Raw genomic sequence first — 20555 nt, 5'->3', positions numbered from 1 at the left:
CCCTGTCCAAAACCACAAAAAAAGGTTTTGGATGGAGTTGGGCTTTCAGTGCAAGCTGCAACAGTTTAGCGGGTAAGGATGGAGTATTCTCATGTGAGTGATTACCATACCATTATTGTTATATACCAGACCTGACAGGCCACCTAGATGTAAGACCAGGGTGGCAGTGCCAACAGGTACTTGTGGCTTTAGTACTGATGTAGGCTGTGTAGAATCAAAGTTTCTGATCCCCAATGGTTTTTCTTTATTAAGGTGTTACAGCGCCCTGTGCTATAACACTGACCAGCTGCCTGTAGTAGTATCTACTACTAGTCAGAGTAGTGTGAGGGGCACCAAAAGAGTTCTAGGAAATCCTCTGAGGTTCTAGCTTCTGTTATCCATCTTCTGTTCCAGCCAGCTTAATACTGCAAGCCCAGCCAATAGGATGCCCCCGCAGCACATTTTCATTTTTCTGATAGTGACAGCGTCATAGAAGAGTTCAGCAGCTGCTTGGCTGGAGCCCAAGACTGGGAGCAGAGGGGCCTGCACTTTGTTAAAGTGGTTTTATATGTTTAAGGCCAGGTTCACACTTGGGCGATCCGTGACCGTGAGGCAATCATGCACAAATCTGTGTGGATGGCCGTACGGTCACGGAATCTTACACCTGGGATCACACGGGATCACGCTGGCAGTGCCATTCTTTTCTAATGGTCCGGCACGATTCTGCCCGTGCAATCGCACACGATCGGGACTGCAAAAACCGCACGGTGTGTGTTGCGAAAAAAGGTGCATGCAACTTTTTTTCAGTGCTTGCTGCGCGGATATAACCCTATTGAAATCAATAGGGCCGCGCAGCAAATGCTGTTTGCAACCGCACATCAACTCGTGGTCCCGGGATGCGCGTCCCGGGATCACCCAAGTGCACAACCGGCCAAAAGGGATGTGTATATGTATACATATATTAAATAATTCAAGATTGCTGCACTCCAAGTAACCTTGTTTTTTTTTTCTATTTGATAGAGCTGTTTGAGTCAGGTTTGGTTGCGTTGCACCAATTACCTTACATACCTTTATATTTCGATAGCTATACTGTGTATATGTGTGTATATATATAGTTTATATACATTTTGTTATATTTTTGCCCTGTATTTGTATATAGCCTTTTTTTGTTTTGCTCTTTAAACTAGTCATCTTACAGCCACAGTCTCTTGCATCAGTACGCAGGTCACAGATAATGGGGGGAATTTATCAAAACTCGAGCAAACAGAATCTGGAGCAGTTGCCCATGGCAACCAATCGGCATCTCTTTTCAGTTTGCTCAGGTAGGATTTGAAAATGAGAGAGAGAAGCTGATTGGCTGCAGTGCAAATCTGCTCCAGATTTTGTCTGCTCCAGTTTTGATAAATTCTCCCCAATGTGTTAATTAATTTCCTCCTCCTGCCATTTCCCTTTAATTCCCTCTCACAGGGTTCTCCCTCTTGTCAGTGTAATGGTCTTTCCATGCAGAAAAGTTGGTGACATTATTTTCGCCTGCTTTTACATGATCAGAATGTGTTCAAACTTGTAGAACAATAACCGAGGGAGGAGAAAGTGACTCACACTGAAGTCTTTTGTTTTCAATTGGCACTTCAGGCAGAATTAAAGAATAGACAGAATATTGTAGAAATAAAGAATTGTGTGCTAGTAAGCAGTGTGCAAACACACAAAGGGCTATTCACAAAAGGGTGAAGAGTTTGGAGAAGGCAGGAGAAGTGAACAATCTTGGCCAAAATAGCTGATTGGGAAAAATTCTACAATTCAGTTAACTTTCCAGTTCAGCTACGTTCCCCTAGATTGTTCACTTCTCCTGCCTTCTCCAAACTCTTCACCCTTTTGTGAATAACCCTGACAGACACAGTAGGGCAATCCAATCCTTTGCTAATTGCTCCCCCCTCCTCCCACTGTCCTCCATTCTCCAAGCTAAGTAGATGGAAACATCCTTGAGACTGTGCTGTCCCTTGTGATCTTGTACTGGACAGGAAGTTCAGGGAAGCCAAGCTAAGAGAGTTGGAGTGAGCTGTTTGGAAACATGATGACTATAAGAGGCAAAAGTGGGCAAAAATGTATATATTTGTTTGATCTGGATTCATTATTGAAAAAAAGATTGAGAGTTTAATACTGCTTAACCACTTGCCATCCATGGCCGTTCCTGAACAGCCGGACGGGAGCCTTATAGGAGCGGGAGGGCGTCTTAGGACATTCTGCCCACCCCCTGCTCGTTTGCGGCACTCAGTGCGCACACGAGTGGGGAAACTGATAGCAATGTAAACAGCGGTGGCTGTTTACATTCAAGTGATCAGGCATCTTTAGAGACGCCCGATCGCTTGTAGTAGCTGATACTGATGGAATACCAATATACCGTGTTTCCCCGAAAATAACACACTGTCTTATATTTTTTGGGCTCAAAAAAAACACACTAGGTCTTATTTTCGGGGTAGGTCTTATTTTTTTTTTTTTTTTATGTACAACAATCCAAAGTTAATGCAAATCCAAATGAAATAATCCAAAATGTCTAAGTTAAGAATATGGTGATCAGGGCAATCAGCGGTGCCGTACCTTTCCAAGAGCAATTTTGTAACCAATTGCTGGCCAGGATGAGCGAAGCGCACTTTCACTATCGATTCCTCACAGGCGGAGTGCATTTGGTATCACTCCGCCTGTGACAGGAGCCAGCGCTGTAGAGGAGGCATTGGCGTATGCGGCTCTGCTCCATCCACTGCTGCCTCGCTTCCTTTAGAGCTGGCTTCATTGGCACCGCTGATTCTCTCCCGCGTCTTATCATATAGACCTGCTACACCGCTGAAACAAAGTGGAGTACCTAACCAAGCAGAAGAACATACAGTACATTGAAGTGCATTTATATATTTTTCTGAAATAGGGGTTGTTATAGATAGCTGTACAAATACTGCTTACAAAGGTACAAGTAATAAATATTTACATTGAATAATAAATATAATAACTATAAAGAGGCATATGTACAATGAAATAAATACTTTATAGCTAAAAGTTGCAAAAATGTTCTCATGTGGTCCATAGAATCCTTTCTTCTTGCTTGGCTTGGATGGTATGTTGGCTGGTAATACAGTATACTTCCAGAGCATTCCGCAGAAATCAATTTATGCGTTGTGTGCCTTGAGCCATGCCGTTTGTGCCTGGAGCCAAGAAAATAGAAGTTAATTTGAGGACACGATGAAAGCTGAAGATGCAGTTTTACTGGAAGGCTGACCGGCTAGGGGTACAATTTTAGTGGAACATTTTCTGCGTACCTTTTACCCTCTGCGAGCCAGAAATACAACGATTACTACTCTTATTTATTTAGAACAGTTGAATGTATTATTATTTATTTAAACAGACATTCTACTAAAAATGTTATCTCATTTAGTGTATTTTATTTATTTTATTTACTCACTGAATACATTTTTGGAAGGATATTACAAGAATTACACATTACACTTTTATGTGTTAGATATTGCTAAATTATTAGCCGGCGAAAACCCATGGGGGATTTCCTAGCTGCCGCTGCTTTTGTCAGACACTACGGAATTAAAGAGATGGCTAGTAAACATTCTATTGTTTCTTCATGGTGGTACCACATACTGTGCTATATTTTCCTAAGATTCAGAGTCTTTTGACTTACTGGGGTGAGTAAACTGGAACCTATATGCAATGTGTGAGTGCTTGCTTATAGCAAGGGTTCTCTTCTTGCATACCTGTAAATCACTTACAATGTCTGCTGCTCCTTGATGAACCTTAGACTGTTGCAGCGGAGGGGAAGAGAGGCTCCAGGGACCGTTCTAACAGCAAGGCACCAAGGTTTGGGTAAGTATAACTTTTTTATTTTTTTTTATTTTGCACCCTAGATGAAAATTAGCAGCTAACTCTTGCTGTGTGGGGGTAGCCCCACTGCGAGGGTTAAAAATAATTTTTCCCAGAGTTCTTCTTTAAAGGAGTTGTAAAGTCCCAGCATACACTATCCTGTTATCACATCAGCTCCCGAAGTTGGCCGAGCGGCTCAGTCGAGCTGAAGGCATATGCCTCGGCTTGACTGAGCCAAGGTGAAAGGAGAAGCTGGCCGAACGGCCGGCTATTGGCCGGCCGACAGTCTGCTACGAACTGCTGGGCGGAGCCAGCCGTCATCTCACGGCTGGCTCCGGCCACTTGCAGAGACAGATCAGCGTCCCTGGTTACTAGCTAACCAGGGACGCTGATCTGTCATTACTCTCCAGGAGTCTCCCGCGATTAGATAGCGGCTCCCGGCCGCCCGGGAGAGAAACACTGTCTCCCGGAAAGGTTTACTCTGCTCGATCGAGCAGAGTAAACCTTTCCCTGCTCTGTTGTTTTTTTGGGGGGTTTTTCTTCTGACATCGGAGCCGCCGGCCGCCGTCAGTCAGAAAAAAAAAACAGCATAGGGTTGCATAGCTACATTCCTATTGGCTATTTCACTTTGCAATAGCCAATAGCAAACTAGCTATTGCATCCACCCTGTACTGCTGTTTACTTGGTAACCAGGGGACACTGATCTGTCAGTACCATGAGAACTCAGCAGAGTCGGCTTTCTTATCACCTCCGGCTCTGCTAATCGTTTTCTATTTTTTTTTCCTACTTTTTAAAACTGTTTCTCTATTCTGCTCGGGACCACAGAGGTACCGAACAGAATAGCCAAGCCGAATGCCGTTTGGCGGCATTCGGCTATTCACTCACTGCTGTTCGGCATCTATGAGAATAAGCTGAACAGCAGTGAGTAGCCTGCCGGAGGTTCGGCTCAGCCGATCCAGATGTTGGATCGGCTGAGTCAAACTCCTTCTGCACTTGCTGAGCATGTTCGGCCGACCCAAAACCAGCAGCAGCAAGCCGATGAAATCAGCCGTACAAGCCTGAAGTGAATAGCAAAACAGCGTTCGGCTCACTTCACTTCGGGTCGGTTATTCACACGGCTGCCCCCAGCAGCTTTGTGAATAACCCCCTATATATCCCACCATGCATTGCTTCCAGCAAGCAATTGTGATGTTACATTGTTCAAGTGCTGAGTTGTAGTTCAGATGGCAGGCTCTGTGAGAGTTGTGACACAAAAAAATACATATTCACAGGGCTGAGTGACATTGTGTCAGTGCATTGAGGAAGTACATCTTATGGGCATCTTGAATAAGTAAGTTTACATATTTCCAAATGATATGGTTATTAGGAGTGGGATAAAACGTGGGAAGAGAAGAGATCAAGTATTCATGTGTTTATCCCGTGGCCTTACACAGTCAGAGGACATTAATGGCTCAAACACACATCAAATTGTAATATACTGCAGCTTACCAATCTTCAGATGTGGTGACTATTTTATTTTCCTTTTTTCTATTATTTTCTTCTGGTGAATCCTGCCAGTAACACATTTCCTGTCCTAGCGTGACAACATACTGTATCGATGGAGAAGGACGGTTGTTAAGCTAGGCTGCTCACCTGGACTAAAAACTTAATCCCCATTACATTGGAATGGCTTACTGTATTTCACAGATAGCTGGGAAGGCTGATAACATTCTTTCTAGATTTCAGTTCAGTGCACAGGAAGTTACAAGGATGCTAGATTTTGGGCAGGATCAACAGGTTTTTTTCTGTACTTACAGAAAAAAGAGAAAACTAATGCAGCCACCACATCTAAGGCCTCCAATACATATAATTGTAATTCTTGGGTTAGATATACTATAAATATTTCCTTTGTTTTCCTGGCTTAAGGGCCCGTTCTCAATACTTTTTTCAACAGAACAGCACTGCAATGCACAGTGTTGTGGTACTGCACATTGCGGTGTGGTCGATTGCATTGTGGGCGGGAGGTGCGTTTAGGGGCCATTTAAAAGAATGGCAACGCAATGCACTTCCTGCACTAACAGCTAGGTGCATTGCGCGGTACCTTGCGTTATTTGCACAGAACTGTGCGATTATTGCATGGCCCTGGTGTGCACGGGCCCTAAATCATTACTAATAACTAGGGATGCACCGATACCCATACTAGTTTCAGTATTGGTGCTGATACTCGCCCAAATGCTCCCGATGCTTATCCTGATACCGTAACTTCTGGTATCAGGAAGCCGGGCGGCAAGTCATTACACACCGCCCAGCTTTCTGATTGGCTGGGAAGCCGGCTCCATGCTCCCTCATCAATCAGGAAGCCAGGCGATGTGTAATGACCGAATACCGATTAAGTCCCATTAAGGTAATGACTCGCCACCCGGCTTTCTGATTGGCCAGAAAGCTGGCTTCATACTTCCTCATCACCTTGTGATGAGGGAGCATGGAGATGGCTTCCTGGCTAATCGGGAAGCCGGGCGGCGAGTCATTACCTTAATCGGACTTCCGGTATCGGTATTCAGTATCGGCGAGTACCAGAATTTTTTTTATTGGTACTCGATACCGAAAAAACAGTATCAGTGCATCCCTACTACTAACAGCAGCATTGGGTGCTCCGCCCACACCGCCTTGCCTTCCATTCACAGGTCCTTTAACAGGATCTGTGAGTGGAGAAGCTACAAGTCCCATCAGCCACTGCAGCAGAGGGACTGATAGTTCTCAATGGAATAGAAGCGTGGTGACATCCCCTCACTTGTAGTCTATTCATTCTTCCTCCCGTCTGTGTTACTGAATGTACACACTGAGGTAGGTACATGGATGGGAGGAAGAGTCTGCATGAGCCAGAGCATTGCACTCACGATCTGCTGAACGCGATTGCAATGCTTTACTTGCTCCAATGCAAACAAATAATAAATAGAAATGTTTTCGTTTAGTGTGTTTATATATCTTTTTTCTTAAAAAGTGGACTTTACCTTTAAACATGTTTTAACGTATTACATGGATATCTGTCTTATTGAATAAAGCACCTAAGGTTGTCATGTCATGCACAGCATACAATCAGTTTGAACCTCTTAGCTTAAAGGAGAACTATGAGGTGAGTGCTTTTCACTCACCTCATAGTTCTAGCCGACCTGTGACAATGAGACTGTCACAGGTCGGCTCAGTAGATCGGGAGGTGAGCTAACACATACTGGCGTTCGCTCACCTCTCGATCCTGTCACGGCTCTCTGCCGTGACAGGGGAGGGGCTGGATTCCCCCCTCCCTGCTCCGATCCGCCAGGCTGGCGGATCAGAGCGGGGAGGGGGCGGGTACAGCTGGCTCTGCCTCTAGATAGGCAGAGCCAGCTGTCAGTCACGCAGCTGGGCGGATCCCGGCACAATTGTCGGGATCCGCTTCAGCTGCGGCGTCTCAGTATACCGCGAGCTGCTGCTCGCGATATACTGTGGCGTCTCGGTATACCCCGAGCTACAGCTCGCGGTATACTGAGCCTAGGGTGACGGGAGGACGCTAGTTTGTGGAGAACTATGGGGAAAAGCCTTAGCCCCATAGTTCTCCTTTAAAGGGGTTCTAAACCCTCAGCTTTTTTTACATATATCTACTGCTAGCAAGCAGTAGATATATGCAAAAAGTAAAAAAAAAAACGCTTTAACATCGGTTTAAACTTACCTGTGTCTTCCCCGCGCGCCCCCATCGGAAAATGTGAAAATTCTCAGGCGGCCGCAAAGGATCTTGGGGCGGGCGCATGCGCAGTTCACATTTTCGGCCCGGGAGGAGAGACGCAAGGTAAGTCTATGGACGCGCGCACCTGCATGCAGACACCGTGGGACAGGAAGTGCCAGCAAGGACAGAGGAGTCAGCGCTGGATCTGAGACCCGCCGCAGCGCTGAAAACATCAGAAAAGAAGAAGATCGGATTAAGAGACATAATTTAAGGTAAGTGCTTTAATTAACGTTGGGGTGAGGGGAAAAAAAAAAGTTGCCTTTAATGTCACTTTAAGAGCAATTAGAACTTTAAAATGTGATGGTTTTCTTGCTGTGGTTTACTCTACCTTTCATATTGCTTTTGCTTTATGTAGGTCACTGTCATTCAGAGGAAAGGTTGTTTGGAACGTACAACCTTTGCCTAGAGTCTTTGGCCAGCTCTTCACTGATCTTCACGTGCCTTCTGTGAAACCTGACCTTTGTGCGTGGTGTAAATAAGAGCAGCCACCAATATAAATAGATTCTTCGGGGGCCGATAATAGATGCTCCAGTTACACATTACCATCAAGCTGGTTGCTGTAAATAGCTCGTGCCCCCTTTGATGGGATCATAATAATAGCTTTGGAAAGAGCAAGCTACAGATATCCTTTCTGAGAGAGATGAACGGTGCCACAGTGAACATGCTTATCGACACGAAGGGGTAAGAGGGTCAGGTCAGTCCATCCAAAAACGATATATCCTGATTTGGAGGGACTGTCCCTCATTTGGAACCAAATCCCTCTGTCCCTCCTCATTTGCCCCTCGTTCTGGTCTGACGTACAGATATCTATGAAAAGGTTATTTAACTACCAAAAGTGTTATTTTGTTGTAAATCTTATCTCTTGATCTTATGTCTTAATTATCTTGTTTGCTATGTCGAAAAGCCAGTATGAAGAACAAGTAGTAGTAGTAAAAGAAAAAATTGGGTTTGACCAATCATTTTTGGCATATACATTCTTAATGTTCCACATATTTGGGGGTGTATCTTTTGCCTAAATATATTATGCTGGAAGGTGTCCCTCTTTCTCCCCTCAGAAAGTTGGGAGGTATGATATTTTACTTTCTAATAGATGGCGCAAAGTTGAGCTCTTATATTATTCAAGAACATTATTGAAAAAATATTTAAAGCCCATCTCCAGGCAAAGCTTCAAACAACACCCAAACCCCTACCTCCCACCCCTCTCTTATACCTCCAATAGGATTTTTTTAAAAATACCTGTAAAAGAAAAGGTTTACCTTGGGGTTACCTATTTTCTTTAAACTTTTTGTCCTTTTTTACAAAAGAGAAAAAAAGGTTCCTGATGGCATAGAAGGTATGTGTAGCTGACAAAGCCGATGTATTTACCATATACTATGGGATTATGATATACTGGTGTATTAACAAGAGCCGGTCAGGCCAGTAAGAAGCTCAAGCGTTAAAGCCGGGATACAGATACAATTGGGAGGAATGGAACAGCTGTCAGCTGTCAACGTAGAGCAAAGTCACAAATTGGCGGTTTTCAGCAAAACAGATTAAAAATGACTAGCACATTTTCCACTAATGATTTGTGGTCATAAAACTTGGCCATTTTTACTAAGGGCAGATTACTGTATCATCCTTTACTTCCTGGAACTCTGGCTCATGTGACTAGGGCATGTGACCATGCACATCATCTCAGGTTAGGAAAATGCCTTCCCTGAGATCTCATGAGATTACAGATAAGATTTCCCAGCAATGCTCTGCTGATGTAACCTTCCCAGAATGCAATGCTTGGGCACATTACAGCACTAATACCAAGAAGTGGAAAACAAGAACTGTAAATAAATAGGTTTGTTTAACTAATGAATGTAAGATAATTTCATATCAGCGTGCAGAGCTTTTTAGTGAAAGGGGGTAAAGGTCCACTATAAGGGCTCCATTTATAAAGGTTATACACCGCGTGAATGCCGTTTGCAGGGCACTAGCGCCCCTAAATAGTAGGAATTTCCTATGTTCGTCATTTTAAATAAAAGTTGTATTTTTATCATACTTTTTAATGTTTCTTTGCGGCTTAACAACATTGGAGTCTTTGAATGGTGCGGATATTGGGGGAAATGGGTGTGGTTACTGGGGGTGTGGCCACTAAAGGGTGTGGTCACTGAGGGGTGTGGTCACTGAGGGGCGCTGTAAAGCTTTCTCGCACAGGGCGCCGAAAGGCCTAAGGCCGGCCCTGGTCAGCACCATGTAGGGGCGCTAGTGCTATGCGAACAGCATCAGCTGGGTGGAACTTTTATAAATGAAGCCTTAAATTATACAGTAAACTCTCAATTATCCGGTATTCTACTAACCAGACCTCTCATCTAACCAGAAAAGAAAATCCCCTGTGTAGTCACTGTTCTACAGATCTGCGGCATGTTATATCCTGGAAATGATCGTGTGTCTATTTGTCTTTATTTGCTTTTGATTACTGCATATGAAGTCAATACAGAGTTTATGTTATGGTATGGTATAATATGGGGTATGGCATTAGTTAGACCTTTTTTTAATAGTAACTCTCAAGCAACCAGAAACTACATTTATCCTGAATCTACCAATCCCTGTGGATGACGGATAACGGGGAGTTTTTCTGTATATAGATACATGAAGCAATGAAATCTCTGCCCCAAAAAAGATAACAAGCTAAATTGAAAAGGGATAACTGCAAATGCTAAGGCAGGTTGGCAGTAGCAGGTACATAGCAAGTTATAGCAGAAAACTGTTGTGAATCACAGAGGAGTTACTGAAAATTAGTTACTAGGGTTAAGGAAAGGAAGAGCGGAGCAAAGATTTCCCATGAGTATAAGCCTAATAGTTCACTACATAAAAGGAATTTTTCAAGTAACCCACCCAGTTTGACAAAAAGTCTGTTTTTCAATCAATTTTGGAAAATTGTTGGTTAAATAGTGCCTGCAGCCAATCAAATACAGTCACTGTTCAGGTATTGAGCAGCTGTGGAAGGCTGAATACAATAGCTGGCAGCGGAGATTCCTCTATCCACGCTAGGGCTGCAACAACTAATCGACATAATCGATTATAATCGATTATTGAAAAAGTTGTCAACTTTTTCAATCATTGATTAATCGGCTTCCAATTGGTTGGCCCTGTTCACGGCTCCACACACACTGTGCACCGCACCTCCTCCGCGCCCCACGCTCACCGCCGCCCAAATCTACGATCGGCACAGGGACGCGGGGAGAAGAAGTAAGGAGGAGCAGGTGTGGGCGGATGACAGCTGCCGATAGACAGGCCCGATCTCAGAAACAAGTTGCTTGAAGACTGCTCAGGTAAGCCTGCACTTTCCCACACATGGTGCTCTAATGTATTGCTGGGATTTGTATTCCTCTATAGCTGATGGTACATTGTGCTGTATATTATACATAGGAATACAAATCCCAGCAATACATTATACACTGTATGTATAAATGTATTGCTGGGATTTGTTGTATTCCTAATATAGCTGGTGGTATTCTGCATTGCGCTGTATAGAGGACTACAAATCCCAGCAATAATGCATTATACAGCGCAATGCGGAATGCCACCAGCTATAGAGGAGTACAACAAATCCCAGCAATAGTACATTATACAGTGGTGCAATGCCGAATACCACTCTCTAGAGAGGACTACAACACCTAGCAATACTACATTATACAGCGCAATGCAGAATACCACCAGCTATAGAGGACTACAAAACCCAGCAATAGTACATTATAAAGCGCAATGCAGAATGCCGCCAACTATTATGTACTATTGCTGGGATTTGTTGTATTCCTCTATAGCTGGTGGTATTCTGCATTGTGCTGTATAATGTACTATTGCTGGGTTTTGTAGTCCTCTATAGCAGGTGCCATTCTGCATTCATTGCTGTATAATTTTACACTTTTCATTTCACTATATTGCACACCACCTTTTTTTTTTTTCCCCTTTTTTACTTTCACCGCTCCAAGCTTGCTCCTGTGATGGACTGCAATCTCAATACAAACTAGTTGTCCATCACTGGAGCCATTCTTTAAAATTGATTTTGTGTTTAAATTTTTTATCCGATTAACCGATTAATCGAACTTAATAATCGCCTAACTAATCGATTTTTAAAATAATTGTTAGCTGCAGCTCTAATCCACGCTGTTTAGTGTGGATGGAGGATCTATTGATTTCTCTTGTTCAGCCCACAGCCCTATTAGTGTGTGCTAGCTTTATAGAGTCTACTCATTTTGTGTAAGTTTAGTTCCACTTTGATGACATTAATACATGAAATCACATTATTTGTTGTCTTCTTCAATGCACAGTTGTCCTTCTATCATTTGTTTATTTCCCACAGTGTTCAGCTTTTGATTGTTGCTGCAGACGGAGAGCGATTTCTAGAATAATGCATTTCTGCATACCAAGAGCCTGTTAGAATAGCAATATGACATTCCAGTAATAATTCTTACTTGTATGGCTGATTCATTGTTTATCCTCAAGGTGGGGGTTGGGCTCTAAGAACCTTTAGAGAATGTTGTTTGGATCTTAGTGCTGCCTCTCGGTTACCAGAACAAAAGATACAAAAGATTTCATTGTTAGAACGGTTCATTAACCCTTTTGCGGCTAAGCCTCTTTTTTTTTTTTTTTTTGCACACATGTTATAATCCACATTTTAGGCATGAAAATTACTTAAAACCCCCTAACATTATATATTTTCTGAAAGCTAAGAACGTGTAGAATAAAATGGTGGCATTTGCAAATTTTTATGTTGCACTATATTGGCGATATTGGCACGATACTGGCGCAACTCTTTATCAAACCCAATAATTCACGTAGGTTTTTAAACACTCAAATTTTTTGCATATATCTATTGCTAGCAATCAGTAGATGTATGCAAAACGTTTTTTTTTTTTTAAACGCTTTAAAAGCGGTTTAAACTTACCTGTGTCTTCGCCGCGCGCCCCCGTCCGAAAATCTGAAAATGCTCTAGCGGCCGCAATGCATCTTAACGCGGGTGCATGCGCAGTTCGGATTTTCAGCCGGGAGATGCGGAGAGACACAAGGTAAGTCTATGGACGCATACACCCGCATGCAGATACCGTGGGACAGTATGTGCCAGCAAGGATAGAGGAGTCATCGCTGGATTGGAGACCCGCAGCAGCGCTGGAGAGAAGGCTGAAAAAGACAGGAAAGAAGAAGATCGGATTAAAAGACATAATTTAAGGTAAGTGCTTTAATTAACATTGGGGGGAAGGAAAAAAATGTTTGCCTTTAATGTCACTTTAAGTTAATTTTAGTGCCCCAAAACACAATATAATACACATTTTTTTTTGTAAAATATAAAAGATGGGGTTATGATGAGTAAATAAATACCCATCATACCCAGGCTATCTATTGTGTGCATCCGTGAATCGGCGACAAAATTCAGTACCCCAAAAAGTCCATAGACGACGCTTTAAAAGCCCCTACAGGTCCCTAGAATTATTGCCCGTATTCAGGAGCCGAGCAGTGACAGCTATGGGACCAGAAGTGGTGTAATACTCGTCTCTGCCGGTCCCATAGAGCGGGGAGAAGATTGGTGAACGGACGTTCGCCGCTCTCCTCCCCAGCTTCCCGCCGGTGCCCGACATGCTGGTTCTGGGCCCGCAGGAGGGGCAGTGGAAACAGCCGGCTGTACCAATATAAACAGAGTCCGCCTGTTTTAGGGGCCGTGCTGCCACCGACGTATGACATACGTCAGTGGCAGTGAAAGGTTTCAAGGTGTTGTAAAGTCTCAACATATACTATCCTGCTGTTTTTGATAATACAATCAAAGCTTACTTGAAAAGATCCCTTTTAGGTAGTAAAAGCTGCTTTCTGTCTGCCCATCACTTTCCCCAAGTTCCTAGATCCCTTTTAGGTAGTAATTCCTTGTGTGCTTTGCGTCTCTTTCCCTGCTGCTTAATGTGACGTAATCTCCATTCCTCAAAACTAAATATCCCATCATGTATTGCTTCCGGCGTACAATGACGATGTTACATTGTTCAGATGTTGAGTTGTAGTTCAGAATGCAGGTGATGACACAAGAAAGTCCATATTCACAGGACTGAGGGAAATTGAGGAAGGAACTTCAATATAGAAATACATATTTATTTTTAGTTTTTGACCATTGATACCCTTTAAGTAAACAATACATGTTTATGTATGGGGGGTCAAACATTGACATTTTGTCAATGTTTAAATTCATTCATTTACACTACTAATTTAAGAGTGCAATGCTGCATTTGCTATTGCCCTTTCTTATAATGTCATTGGCAGTCTTCTCTTGTTTATTCCTTTTTTTTTGGGGGACGTAAGATGTTATTTGCTTGCCTGGAAAAATATATCTGAATGTTGCCTACAGTCAGAGAAGGATTAGTACATTTTGCATTCCTGACCACAAGGAAACCATTGTATATTGATGTTTCATCTTGAGGCCAAGTATTGTTATTGTTGGAGCATGGGAAGTATAATTTGCGGCAGAGTCACAGGGAACTGCTTTTAACATTTTATCCTTTCAGTGATTCAGCCCATATCCATTCATGATGAAAAATTACTCCTTGTAGAATAAGAGCTAGAGATTTTATGCAGTTTAGATCAATAATGAAGACCACAGAAATAGGCCTTATTTATCCTGCTGGGATATTTCTAATCTGGATACAATATACCAATATAGGCAACTTCTGCACACCAGCTTTGGTGAAACTACGTCCCAAAATGCCTCTTACTTGGGGAGTCATGTCCGTGGCTGTCAAAGTCTTGAAATGCATCATGGGACCTGTAGTTCCACAATAGCTGGAGTACCGAGGTTGCCTTCTGCAGGAGGCCCCTGCAATATACTCATAGTGGGTCATTACCAGGGCTTGATTTACTATTAGGCACAATAGTACAAAGAGCAGGGCTTTGCTTCCTCATCTCAGAGTAGATCAGCCTCATTGTATCTTACAAAGAGCAGCGCTTTGCTTCCTCATGTAAGAGTAGAGCAGCCTCATTGTATCTTACAAAGAGCAGGGTTTTGCTTCCTCATGTCAGAATAGATCAGCCTCATTGTATCTTACAAAGAGCAGGGCTTTGCTTCCTCATGTCAGAGTAGAGCAGCCTCATTGTATCTTAAAAAGAGCAGGGTTTTGATTCCTCATGTCAGAATAGATAAGCCTCATTGTATCTTACAAAGAGCAGGGTTTTGCTTCCTCATGTCAGAATAGATCAGCCTCATTGTATCTTACAAAGAGCAGGGCTTTGCTTCCTCATGTCAGAGTAGAGCAGCCTCATTGCATCTTAAAAAGAGCAGGGTTTTGCTTCCTCATGTCAGAATAGATCAGCCTCATTGTAGCTTACAAAGAGCAGGGTTTTACTTCCTCGTGTCAGAGTAGATCAGCCTCATTGTATCTTACAAAGAGCAGGGTTTTGCTTCCTCGTGTCAGAGTAGATCAGCCTTATTGTATCTTACACAGAGCAGGGCTTTGCTTCCTCATGTCAGAGTAGATCAGCATCATTGTATCTGACAAAGAGCAGAGTTTTACTTCCTCATATCAGAGTAGATCAGCGTAATTGTATATTACAAAGAGCAGGGCTTTGCTTCCTCATGTCGGAGTAGATCAGCATCATTGTATCTTACAAAGAGCAGGGCTTTACTTCCTCATGTCAGAGTAGATCAGCCTCATTGTAAATCTCAAAGAGCAGGGTTTAGCTTCCTCATATCATTGTTAACTTATAATCTCATTGTGTTTCTGTAGAATCCAGTCACTGGACTGCTCCCTGCCAGTAAGGAACAGAAAGATGCTTGGGTACGAGACAATGTTTACAGCATCCTGGCTGTGTGGGGCCTGGGGATGGCATACCGGAAGAATGCTGACCGGGATGAGGATAAAGCCAAATCCTATGAACTAGAACAGGTACAAAAAAAATGTTTTACTACTAAAAATTATATTCAACAGAAAAAAATAATAATGGTCTAATCACAGGGGAAATAAAATACTTTCAGGGGAATTTACTAATACTGGAGCAGACAGAATCTGGAGCAGCTGTGCACGACAACCAATCAGCTTCTAGCTTTCATTTTTAAAGCTCAAGTGAACAAACTGATAATAGAAGCTGATTGGTTACTAGACTCTGCTGCTCCAAATCCTGTCTGCTCCTGTTTTAGTACATTCCCCCAGTGTATTTTAACTGATGAAGTTATGTTGTAATTATATTGAGTTATCATTTTGTTAGCACTATTATAATAAATCTTCTCACGTGAGAAAAAAAGCCTGTTCCAGAGATGCAATTACATGAATGATGTGCAGTGCCCAGTACGGGTGTATCATAAGTAGTTTATGAGCTGTATAAAATGTATTCGGCACTATATTGCATTGTTTGAAGCCTGGTACAGAAACACTTAATACTGTGCAACTGTTTTAGGCAGGTGTGAAAAATTGCTGTAAAGTAACATAGTTATTCAGGTTGAAAAAAGACACCAAAGTCCATCGAGTTCAACCTATAGAGATACGGAGAAGAAAAAAAAAAGAAGAAAAGCTGTGCCCAAGAATGCTTGCAGAAATAAAAGTGTTTATAGTTTACTTTGGTCAATTAACAAAATGGAAAGTAAATGAACAGAAGAGAAATGTAAATCAAATCAATATTTGGTGTGACCTCCCTTTGCCAACAAAACAGCATCAATTCTTCTAGGTACACTCGCACACAGTTTATGAAGGAACTCAGGCAGGTAGGTTGTTCCAAACCTCTTGGAGAACTAACCACAGATCTTCTGTGGAAGTCGGCTGCCAGACGGATTCGATGATGTAGAGATCAGAACTCTGTGGGGGCAAAAAACATCACTTCCAGGACTCTTTGTTCTTTTTTACGCTGAAGATAGTTCTTAATGACATTGGCTGTATGTTTGCGGTCATTGTCCTTCTGCAGAATACATTTGGGGCCAATCACATGCCTCCCTGATGGTATGGCATGATGGATAAGTATCTGCTTGTATTTATCAGCATTGAGCACACCATCAATCCTGACCAAATCTCCAACTCTATTAGTAGAAATGCAGCCCCAGACTTGCAAAGAACCTACACCATGCTTCACTGTTGCCTTGCAGACACTTATTATTGTACCGCTCTCCAGCCCTACAGCGGTCAAACTGCCCCCTGTGACAGCCAAACAGTTCAGATTCTGATTCATCTGTCCAGAGCACCTACTGCCGTTTTTCTGCACCCCAGTTCCTATGTTTTTGTGCATAGTTAAGTCTCTTAGTCTTGGCTTCGGCTCCAAGCTAGAGGGCCGCAGTTGCCTACTCCTGCCCTACATATACCTAGCTGGGGCGGCAGACAGATTTTATTTTTTGGGAGCAGCCCTGAGTTAGACTTTAAAACTTACTAAAATCTATCCAAAGTTAGAAAAGAATTGTCTTGCCTTTAGAATCTATGGGAATGGGATTCTGGCTCACTGTTAAACTGTCTGTGTTTGGCTTTAGGGTGTAAGTGTACTAGAGAAAAAAATTTTCTATTAAAATATGCATTATGCGTGTCTGCTGTTATATTCATAAAGAAAAATAACTTTGAAATTATATTTTTACAGTTCATTAAGCAGCAATTTTCAACTGGAACAGCTTGTGCAAATGTACCAGTCGCATAGTTGAGTCACAAAAAGTTGGAAGGCTTGTAAGGATCCGTAAATCTAAAACACATGTGGTTTTGAGAAAAAAAGTTTTGCTGAGAAAGAAAACCAGTCCCTTCTAAATAAACTATATACATTGCAAGGATTTTAGGAAACATTATTGCAGATCCTTACCTGGTTCTGTCCTGTATATGTTGAGGAAAGCAATTGTAGCATACTTACTAAATCTTTCAAAATGGGTACTAAGTGGAAGGATCTGCCTTTATGATAATGACGTTCCCATTCTTGTAATAAGGGAAAGTGTACCTGTCAATTCCCTTAGGTTTGAGTCACAATAAAACCTTAACACAGGGGGCGTAATCAACTATTGGTGGCACAGCCCGAGAAATTTTGAAAGGAAAATTATGCGCAAAAGTGTTGCAACAAAGTTACCTATTATGTAACAGTAACCATAGTTTATAAGGTGCAAACTGGCGCAGTTCCATATGAGCATGTTAGTAGCCACGCAGCAAACCTTTGAGGTCTGAATTGATGAATGGGATGTAATCAAACGTAAACTTAGGACAATTATATTAGCTATTATGTTTTGCACAAAAAAATTATTAATTATATATAGAGATATGTATATTGTAGCGGGAGCTCTTAGTGGCTCAGCTTAATCACGTCCCTGCTACAGTTGTTGAGATAGCATATCAGCCACACAAGAAGTGCATTGTTTTCAGTGAGTCAGCAGACACATAGGGGTCTTTATATATATTTTTTTATTTCTAAAAAATTTTCCAAAGATATTCATCCATTGAGACTGCGGTTAGATTCGTGTGATAATTAACAAACTTTTGTGAGAATGAGGCAAAATCAAATGTTTTTAAGTTATTGTCTTAGGATATTGATTCTTATTAGGGATGCACTGATATATCGGCCGCCAAAACAAATCGTCCAAAAATGGCACTTTGGCCTAATGCCGAAAGTGCAATTTTCCTGCCGATACATCGAAGCACCCTGCTTTCTTTCCTCCCCGCTGGACGCTGCTCTGTGTCCTAGCGGGGAGGATAGAAAGTGTAAAAGCCGGCCGAGCGCTGCGGGAGGAGAGCGCTGTGAGCGGCCGGCGTCTCTCCTCCCACATCGCTCAGCCTCCTATCACAGTCCGGCAGAGCGGTGTGGGTGTGCACCGCTCGCTCTGCCTCCTGTGACAGCTGTCAGAAAGGAGAGCGAGTGCGAGTGTTTTTAGATAATTGATGACATGGTATGTTGACTATATCCTCAATTATGAATGAATGGGATGTAATCTACATCACCTCCTGTTCATTCATGATTGTGGATATAGTAAACACACAATGTTCTCATGTTATGAATGAACAGGAACACTCAGTATATAGGATTCCTGTTCATTGATAACAGGGGCTGCAGAAAAAGAGATAGAGAACTCTGGGGTCTATTCACAAACAGGTGAAGAGTTTGGAGAAGGCAGGAGAAGTGAACAATCTAGGCCAAAATAGCCGATTCAGAACAATTCTCCAATTCAGCTCACTTTCTGTTCAGCTATTTTGTCCTAGATTGTTCACTTCTCCTGCCTTCTCCAAACTCTTCACACTTTTGTGAATAGACCCCTCTGTGTCCTCAATCTCTTTTTCTATTTTAAAAGGGAAATATCAGGGTTCTGTTTAGACCCCTAATATTTCTCCAAAGCCCCTAAAAGTAAAGTAAAAAATGAAAATATTTAATAAAAAATGAATAAATGAATAAAAATAAATAAAAACAATTAAAAAGTTTATAAATAAAAATAAAATATTTGAAAAAATTAAAATAAAAAACATTTTCGGTTTCGGCCTGGCAATTGTTTTATTTCGGTTTCGTTTCGGTTTTGAAATTTCCATTTCAGTGCACCTCTAATTCTTATGGTTGAATATATTAAAATATTTTTGTTGAATGTATTTAAGCTCTTGTTTTAGACTATGCTCTCTTCTGGTGAAAATGATTCAGATTTAATTCACACAGCATGAACATACATAAATAGCTATGCGATAAATAGGTAGCTGTTTGGGGATAGACTTGCACTGTGAAAGGTAAAGCAGATCCATTATACCATTACCATGCTCTATGCTGAGCTATGCTGAGGTAATTAACCAATATGGATGGCAAATACGGACCGCAGCTGGAGGCAGGCATTTGGACACATGAATAATAGTTAACAAAATTGAATCTTTCACTATATCACTGGTATTTTAATTAATTCTAAAAGGAACAAACTAATGGCCACTGTTTGCCATAAAGTAGGTTATCCTAAAAAATGGCATAGGCAGAGGTTTTCTGGACCCTAGGTGTGCTACTAAAATTTAACTAGACCATTTCAGCTCCATGTTTAACTTTAAAGGAAAGTCATTTAGTGAACCATTATGAGTCCTTTTAGTTGTTGTATCATATTAAGATTAGTGTATTGCATATACAGATTGGCAGATTTTAACTCTGTGGCTGGCTTTATATTTCTGAGCAGCCAGCTGGGCATTCTGATTAGAGGTTTCTGAGATAAAATCTTCAATCTTTTTTTTAAATGTAATCTCGCCTGATTGGTCAAAAGAGAATTAATCCCATCTCCTTGATCGGAACCACAATTTTATGTCTTTGACTGCTTTGCTAATTTGTTAAAAAATCAAATTCAAAATATGATGAAATTAAATGACAGCTTAAAATTTGCCATAGATAGGCAAATTCATTATAAAGTAGGTAGATGTCTACCCTTGTTCAAATGAGTGGTTACCCAAAGATTTTACTAACAAATGGCAAAAAAAAACAGTTTTTGATGGTCAGAAGCAATGCTACTGCAACAGGGACACAGCAATAAGGCCTCGTTCACACAAGCAGCAAAACAGGAGGTTGGCCCGCGTTTTTAAAGCCCCGGGCACCCACCTGATAGCTAAAATAGCCACCATTCAGGCATGTACACATGTGGTGGCAAATTTTATACAGCATGTCGTGTATGGCAGGCAGTGCCGCTTGCCAAATTATTAGCAAATAAATTGCTATTATTATTATTATTATAATACAGGACTTATATAGCTCCAACAGTTTGCACAGCGCTTTCCAGTATAAAAAGGACATTATAGGTACAATACAATTGAAGACAAGATGGTTAAGAGGGCCCTGTCCATAAGAGCTTACAATCTAGAAGGGAGGGGCAAGTGATACAAGAAGTGGTAGCTGTTTGGGGATACATTGTTTGAAAAAGTGATAGTTCAGTGGTTAGGTAGAGGTGGGATAGGCTTTCCTGACGAGATGAGTCTTTAGGGATTACCTAAAGGCAGCAGACTCTGGAGAAGTCTTGGAGGCGAGCATGGGAGGAGTTGACGAGGGAGCAGGAGAGCAGGAATTCTTGGGAGGAGTGGGGGGGGGG

General features: G+C 41.9%; 1 protein-coding gene across 1 annotated transcript in view; it reads left to right on the top strand.

Annotated features, from left to right (window-relative positions):
* The window catches only part of PHKA2 (phosphorylase kinase regulatory subunit alpha 2), a 90540-nt gene that overhangs the window by 7450 nt on the left and 62535 nt on the right, over nucleotides 1-20555 (top strand). The window contains exon 3 of the mRNA XM_018554852.1: nucleotides 15304-15462. Within this exon, the coding sequence (XP_018410354.1) occupies nucleotides 15304-15462 (159 nt within the window). The remainder of the gene's footprint in view (nucleotides 1-15303; nucleotides 15463-20555) is intronic.

Source organism: Nanorana parkeri, unplaced genomic scaffold (assembly GCF_000935625.1).
Source record: "Nanorana parkeri isolate BGI_ZX_2015 unplaced genomic scaffold, ASM93562v1 scaffold175, whole genome shotgun sequence".
Classification (NCBI taxonomy): domain Eukaryota; kingdom Metazoa; phylum Chordata; class Amphibia; order Anura; family Dicroglossidae; genus Nanorana; species Nanorana parkeri.
This window is presented reverse-complemented; position numbering and strand designations above follow the sequence as displayed.